Source organism: Epinephelus moara, chromosome 22 (assembly GCF_006386435.1).
Source record: "Epinephelus moara isolate mb chromosome 22, YSFRI_EMoa_1.0, whole genome shotgun sequence".
NCBI lineage: Eukaryota > Metazoa > Chordata > Actinopteri > Perciformes > Serranidae > Epinephelus > Epinephelus moara.
The window spans coordinates 15,341,584-15,349,835 of NC_065527.1; the positions used below are offsets into that span (position 1 = coordinate 15,341,584).

An 8,252-nucleotide genomic window follows, 5' to 3' on the forward strand; every position below is an offset into this window, starting at 1 on the left:
TTTAGCCCGCTATAACAACAGAAAAATGGCTAAAATGCGACAGATTGCTGTGGCTGCAATCATACTATCAAATTCACAAAAACTCTGTCTGAATACATTGCTCTTCTTAATGGGTTCAGTTGACTATTTAATCTGCAGTTTCCTATGACCTGTATCCCAAACACACACCATGTGAAACTGTACGTGGGCAACTGTGCAGTCAATGGGTATGGACTAGTCTAGATTGTTTTGGTGTGAGTTGCCAAGTGTTGGAGATTACGGCCGTAGAGATGTCTGCCTTCTCTCAAATATAATGGAACTAGATGGCACTCGGCTGCAGGTACTCAAATCCCCCCAAAAAAATATATAAAAAAACTCAACAGCAATGTCTCTTTCCAGAAATCATGACCTGGTTACTCAAGATAATCCACAGACCTTGTTGTGAGCAGCTTCATGGTGGAATAACTTTCATGCTACCAACTTCACCCACCACACAGAAGGAAGTGTGCATCTACTCATGGACGAGAGGCTTGAGCGCAAGATGTAAACATTAATGATGTCCTCAAAGGCTGAGCTGTTATGGTAGCTAGCTCAGTGGTGCTAGGTGTGGTAGCAGTAGATGCACGCTACCTTTTGCATGGTGATACAATTGGCAGGTGTAGTTCGGTAGAAAGAAAATAGCTCCTACATGAAACTGCTCACAACAAGGTCTGTGGATTATCTTGAGTAACCAGGTCATGATTTCTGGAAAGAGACATTGCTGTTGAGTTTTGAAATGTATTTTTTTATGCTTTGAGCACCAGAAGCCAAGTGTCATCTGGTCTGATTATTTTTTAAAGCAGGCAGACATCTCCATGGCCGATATCTCCAACACTCAGCGGCTCACACCAAAACAATCTAGACTGATAAACAGCACTGCATGTAAGAGGAGAAATATGTGTTTTTGTTCTTGTGGTGAACTGTCCTTAAAGTTGCAGCCTTTGGAACTGCTGTCTGGAGGAAAATCCTTCAACAGGCCTGGTCAGAGGACTTAGCATAATGTTACTACTGGTATTATGATGGACAGTTAAACCTGATCTCACACACAACAGGCTACAAAATCACCTGATCATATTCAAACTTATTTTTAGGCTATTTGTTGTAGTTTAGGTTGGGGTGAAAATATTGCGGCGATCAAGCCCCCTCTCATCATCATCAATGGCATTACATACTGATCGACAAACAATTATCCTCCCACCTCTCCCTGCATTCAGAAGGCCTTAGGTGGGAGCATCAGAGGAATGTATCTGTTTGTCTTGGCAGAGCCAAATCTGGGCCAGTGTCCACTGAACTAAACCTGAAATGCATAATGTGACAGACGGGAGCACTTGGAGATAGTGGCTTGTGCTTTATTTACCACCTGTCTGTGTACATTTGGCCGGTACTCCTGCTGTCTTCCTGGCCATGTCACAGTGAGCTGAATTCCTCTCAATGCCTTAGTAACAGTTCTTAAAAGACAACAGGAGCCTATAGTCATGCTAGATGAGGCTGTAATGCTCATTAGCCAGGAAACAAAACTTGGTCTCTCTTGGATCCAAGTCAGAAAAGTTGCTTCTCAGGCTCAGTTCAATTAGTTATCTCTCCAAACATACTTAACTTTACTTAAAGAAGTATTTCGCTGCTGGAAATATTTTTTTTGCCATAAAGTAGGCTGTCTGTGCAGTAGACTTGAGAAGTTGGTGCTACATGAGCAAAGAAAACAGAGAAAAAGGGCTGTAGCATTAGCTTTTGCCCAAGAGATAGAAAACGACCAGAATGCACTGCGTCACACTGGACCAGTAAACGCTCCAGCTGGTGAGTGACATAATGCAAGCTTGTCTGTTTTGACCAAAGACTGTATACAAAGTTAGACAAAGCCTCTCCAGGTCCTTTCTCTGTACAAAAATGAAGCCAAATATATATCTCAGACATGGCTTCTGCTATCTTGCGCTGTTTATCATTTGCAGCCAGAGTCTGCGCAGTGCAGTAGTGATCTCTCTTGATCTGCTTCTATACTCTTTGTGTCCGTGGCAGTGGGCCTACAAACATATGGAAGTACAATCTGTAGTTTGAGCAACAGCCCTAGAGCCAGCAAAAGAGATTTTCGGAGATCTGGGCGCTGGTAAGATGGTTGGAAGTTTACCACAGTTCATTTACACCCACATTGTTGTGGCACAAAGCTGTTTGAAAACAGTCAAAGTATCCCTTTAAAGCTCAGCTGTGCTTTGAGGTAATTATGACAGCTCTCGGAGTATTGCTAAACACCAAAACAGTAATGATAATATTTGATAATAACACACTTTTTTATCATAGCACCACAGGAGAGCAAATAATACAAAGGCAGTTTTGATAAATCCGGTGATGTGCTATTTTAAGAGTTGATAGAAAATGTCTTTCAGTCAGGGAGGTTTTCATGTTCTCTCTCTGGCTCGTTCAGGTGGGGAGCTGTTATTAGCCAGCTGTTCCCAGGACTGCCTCATCAGAGTGTGGAGGCTGTGTGCCAAGTCTGGGACAGACGCCCGCACAGAGGACGATCACACCATCATCAAAATGAAAGAGGACATTTTTGAAGTGAAGGAGAGAGGTGAGCGGGCCGCGCAAGCTTGATTTATAAAAAGGGTGCTAATTATCCAAATGAATAGACACGCTTTTTGATGGTTTAATGGCACACGGTGGTTACCGACCTCCGTAAAGACCTGAGTGTGCGTGTGTGTTTATGTGTGTTTACCTTTATCTGTGTAAATTGATTTTTCATGGAACATTTCTAATTACACTCAGCTACCTTTGTCTTGTTCATAGTAAAAAAAAAAAAAGATATCTTGATCAATATTGCAGTGATATTGTAGGGTTGTCTATTGGTGCTTTTACAAAATATTCACACAATGAGATTTTTGATAATTAATCATCAGTAATGTAGATGTGAAGCTTGGCATACGCTGTACAATTTGAGCCCGTTTCTAACCTGATTTCTGAGCCACATGATTCTAGAGTTGGACTGAATTTGAGGTTCGTCAGGCATCCTTTGCCATGTAATATATAGGGGGTAACAAGAACCGATCATAGCCCGATCAGCTGCTTGTTCAGATGAATTTCTGACATGTCAGAAATTTTGGTCGGCCGTCGTCAGGCTCTCACACAGTTGGAGCACAGCCATGAGTCGATTCCCCATTGTCAGTGCCTTTTTCTAACTCAATCAATCTTACAGTGAAGCCAATACACAGTTAGTTTGTTGGTGCTGCAAAACTTGGACTAACCCGTCTTTCCAGAAGTGGACTTATAAGCTGTTTAAGGGCCGTATCTCCACTAGCCCGCAGCTTTTAAACAAATCCTTAGTGACAATTGTCAATAGCCAGAACAGTCCGCAGGGGCCAATGGACCATTTCATTGTCTATTTTGTGCCTTGACGATTGGACAAATAGTGAGTATGGCTTTACATTGCAGACGATTAACTTGTACAGTGGGAGTTGGAATCAACCAACATTTCTACAACAGGCTCAAATCGCACAGTGCATGCTCAGCGTAAGTGTATAAAGGGAAATAAAAGAACAGCTAGAACAGTCTGATAAGTTCAGAAAATGACATCACCTCACTGTAATGAAGCCTTTAAAACCAGGAAAAGACTATATACGATATTATTACAATATTACGGTATCCAAAATCTAAGATTGCTTAGCTGTAATTGATAACAGTCTGGCCTCTCTGTGTTCCTGCTTCAGACGTGTCCTCCGTGTTTGCTGTGTCCCTTGAGACGGTCCTGGCAGGCCATGAGAACTGGGTGTATGGAGTCCACTGGCAGCCTCCTCTCTGCGAAGGTACCTTGATTAAAAACCACTGAAGGACTTAGTCATTACTCACAAAAGTTTCAGATAATTGGCAGCAAGTTCCTGCGAAAATGTCTCACTAGTGTTTGTCTGAAAGTGAATCAAACTTTCAGACACGTAAACATTTCACTCAGGTTTTCTTTCTCTACAGCCTGTGGAAGTAAATAGATTGGTTTGCATGTAAAGCTGAGAGAAACTTTCCCTCTCTCTTTGTCTTACAATGCTGTTGCTTGCAAAAGGCAGCAAGAGATGGAGACAATTTCAAAGAAAAAAACGGGTGTGAAAAGTTATTGGCTTAATTAGCTCTCAAGGGAAGGGCGGGTGGATGTGCTAAATCTTGTCTTTAAACTGTGGTTGCCTTAAAAGCTTATTTTTACATCAAGATGACTTCACACCCATCCCAGCTTTTGTGTACATTACACCTTGTTGTGTTTAGATACTTAAAATAAGTAAAGCTGCTCAAATATGAGGGCAAAGGTAGTCGCAGAAGAATTTTAATCACATTTTTTTGTCTTATTTTTCTTTACAAACAATATTTTATTATCATTAAGCAGAGATTAGAATAATGGGAATATGTTATGGTGCCAGTCATCCTAATAAAAATGAATCTCTTCATAAATCCATGAAATAAAATACTCTTGCCCTCCCCTTGCAGCAGAGTGGACGGGTCTGATTTTAAACCTGCTTCCTGAACCAGCACTACGACATGCAATCCAGCACCCGCCATGCTACCAGTACATATGACCAAACACTTCTGCAACCTGACCCGATCTATTGACACAAGAACCATATCCCGACCCAGAACAGCAAATCCTATAATAACCATGTGTTGTTCAAATAATTTGGTTAGGCAGCACATTTAAATTGATTATTTTATGACATTTCATACATTTAAAAGTAAGATAATATATTTTAAAACCAAGGTAATTCAGGAAATACAGTTTCAATGAATATTTTTTGCTCATTCTCATAATATTGAGCACATCTCGAAAGTTAATGCGCCTTTTAGTAACACACCTGATTGAGGCAGCTCTTTTATTCCAGCCGTCGCAGAAGTCAGAGCCAACGCACACAGTCAGCAGTCAGAAGATTAAAACATTAAAATAAAAAAAGTATATTTAATTTAATTATGTTATTCTTCTCTTTATTTCATTTCAATAAATGTATCATTCAGCACCTGCAATCCAACCTGCATGTTCATTTTTTCACCCAAAATCGACCCTGGAAATAAAATTAAGACAAATTACCACCTGCAAAGCACATTTTTTGGGGTCACCTGCTGGTACCTGAGCTAGTGCAGGACTCTGCCATTGCAGTTTCTTAGAAAAATACTCCTGCCTGCAGCTCCTACTGCTTTTGCGAAGACCAGTTAACCCAAGCACACGTAGGGTGCGCTTAAATTGATGTCTCAGAGCAGGCGTCCTAAACATAAAGTGTCAGTATTGTATGCTACCAACTTAAATAAATTGTTGAAACAAAAGCATGATCACGATTACTGTGCAACCTTAAATATAAATCACAAACCGCAGGTGTAATTGACTGTTGACCGTAGTTGATGGTGTGTGCTGCTCCTGTATCCAGTGTCTCATTGTCTCCCTTTGCAGGTGGTGAGCTACAACAGCCTCTCAGTCTCCTCTCTGCCTCCATGGACAAAACCATGATCCTCTGGGCTCCAGAGGAGGGATCTGGAGTCTGGGTTGAGCAGGTGAGTGTTGAGTTGAGTACAAGGAGGATGTATGCAGATACACACAGCTTAGACACACACACACACACACACACACACACACAGTATCAATCACTCACTGCAGGTAACACACGGTTTTCACACAGACCCACACACCAATTTCCCCTCTCTATTTCTGCAAGCTTCCCTTTCAGTAGCTCTTGACATGATCCAGAGCCCGAGCCCTCCCCTAGTATTCTCTCTCCTGCTGTCAGTGCCCCCGCGTCAGTTTCCACTCTCCCTGACATTGAGGTGTCAGGAATAGAAGTGATAGACAGTGATGAAGAGGCGCCGAGCCTGGCGCACCACTGTGAGTTTAGACAAGCTGAGGTTGTCCTCCCCCATCTTCCCTTCTATCACTCACTCACACTGAACCCCCTCTTTTACAGCCCATTCCCCAACACATCCGACAGGGGATGGAGATGCTTCTGGAGGACATGTCACAGCCTCTGCCTGCTCTGCCTTGCTCCTTATTATTTTTTTACTCCATGATCTGTCTTCCACTTTCACTCCCCGCTCCCGCCTTCCGTCATTTTCTGTCCTCCACCTCCTCTTTTTCTCCACCACTTGCCGCCCTTTCTCTCCTCCAGTCTCTTTTCACATTATCTCTCCCTCCTGCTTGCCTTTCGCCTCCCTCCACCTCGTCTCTCTTAGCTCCCCAACAGCTGCTGTTATGCCAGAATGGGGCTAAATTTAACACAAGTGTGGATGGAGAAGAAAAAGCAGTTCTCTGCCCATCTGCCCTACAGCTTTCTCTTTTTTTTAAAAATATGACTGGCAAATTCTCAGGTGGCTCAGGAGTACCTCAGATAACCTCTTCACGTACCTGACAGTAACGCGCACATGGGCAAAGCTGCAGAAATATCACACAAACACAAACATAGACACGCACACAGAATGTATCCCAGTGTGTGCACACAGGCTCCCAAATACAGACACACACATCCGTCCCATTGCACAGGAATGGCTCACCTCGCCATGCAGGCACCTTGAGTGTGATCATCCTCCGAGGTGATGAGAAAGATTCCACACTTGATCGGTTACATTTTTGCGCCTTTGATCTCATCATTCATGTCCACGGGGACGAGCAACAAAGACCACAGGAAGGAGCAACCATGAAAGTCTTGATTCTCCTCTCTGACAAAGGGACGATGATTAGGGCCCGAAGCCAGTGCCGATTTTTGTCACATGTTCTTGTCAGTATTATGAGACAAAGGTGGTCAGTGGAAATAAAAAGCACCCGTGGGTGTTTGAAATAACGTCTGGTGTGGCCAGTCTCCCTTCACAGACCTTTCTTCTTCATGCCAAAAATAAAAGAAAATAAACCCCCCTTCCTGAAATAACCTTTTTGTTGAATGTGAAAGTACTTTTCTCTCCTCCAAACCCTTTGAACTGACAGGTTCCCTGTCTACAAAGGAAGCTTAACCTCTGAAGCTCACACACACACACACACACACACACACACACACACACTCACAGATGCACATGTGCAACAATGAAATGTTAGTGAATTAAACTGTATTTACATTTTGCTCCCGTCTGTACATGTTAGACAGAATCAAAGGCCTTTGGTCTTGTTTGAGTGTTTTCCCTAACCTGAATAGGCCTCACAAAGGCTTTTCTGTGGGACGTTGAAGTTTTTGGCAGAGCAGCTTCTGCAGCCCTAACTGGCCAGCCATGTGTGTCTTAATTAGCAGATTTTTACAAAGAAGTGCTCCACTTCTTCACGCTGATTAGAGTAATTGGTGAGATTTAATGGAGAGCAGGGTTAGCAGTGGGGTGGCTGGGGCCCACCACTGCGTAAAGCACATCTTACTAACGAGACACACTGGTAATTAACATCTCAGACTGACCACAGCGGGCCACTACAGCGCCCGGAGGGATTGTCAGTTTGTGTGTGTGTTTCTGTGTTTGAGAAAAAACCTATTTTCCGACCTCGGTTTGTGTACTCTCCATAAGTTACATTCGGCCACATGGCTGATCAAGAAGCCACTACAACCAAAATGAGTCAGTAGGTTTGAATAATGTGTGTGTGCACGCGGTTCTTTTAACACCAGGCTGAAAAGCAGTGTTTTGCTGTCCTCTCTGGTTGAAAGTTTTAAGCCTGTTTCACCTCTGACCACACCCAGCCTCACTGACAGGTATGGCCAGAAGTGTGCTCTGTTGAACCTGTAACCACACCTAATCATGATATCAATGAAGTCCACCTGTACTTCACTGCAAGGAAAAGTACGGGTGTAAAAAAGTTAAACTGGTGGAAGTCAGCAAAGATTTTCAGGGGCTGTCATGTTACTTTTTTTTACCTTGACCATTTGACAAAGATATGAATTGATTTCATGTTATGAGAATATTGAAAGACGGAAAATTAATCAAAAACAATTTTGATAGTTGATTAAAGTATATATTTCCCTGTGAAACAGAATATTTGAGCATTGTACCGATACAAGAAGTATTAAATGAAACCCTTTACATTTGATTGGACAGCTAAAAAATGGGCGGGCTTAGAGTTTAGCGTCGTACGGAGCTACAGCAGACTGTTGGCTCCAGGGGCGAAAATCCCATTTCATAGTTGGGGGGGACAATAAACAGTAAAATTTTAGAGAATAATTCCAGGGGGGGACAAGGAAAAAAAGTTGTAGCCTGTCTTTTATACAGCATCTTTTACCGCAATTTGACGCTTTAATCTTCTCTCTATCTCTCCAACAGGCAGA

At 42.6% G+C, this 8,252-nt stretch overlaps 1 protein-coding gene across 1 annotated transcript in view; it reads left to right on the forward strand.

The window, feature by feature from the left end:
* The window catches only part of elp2 (elongator acetyltransferase complex subunit 2), a 37,612-nt gene that overhangs the window by 8,583 nt on the left and 20,777 nt on the right, over positions 1-8,252 (forward strand). Inside the window, exons 8-10 of the mRNA XM_050035063.1 lie at positions 2,435-2,581; positions 3,714-3,809; positions 5,423-5,523. Coding sequence (XP_049891020.1) covers positions 2,435-2,581; positions 3,714-3,809; positions 5,423-5,523 — 344 coding nt within the window. The remainder of the gene's footprint in view (positions 1-2,434; positions 2,582-3,713; positions 3,810-5,422; positions 5,524-8,252) is intronic.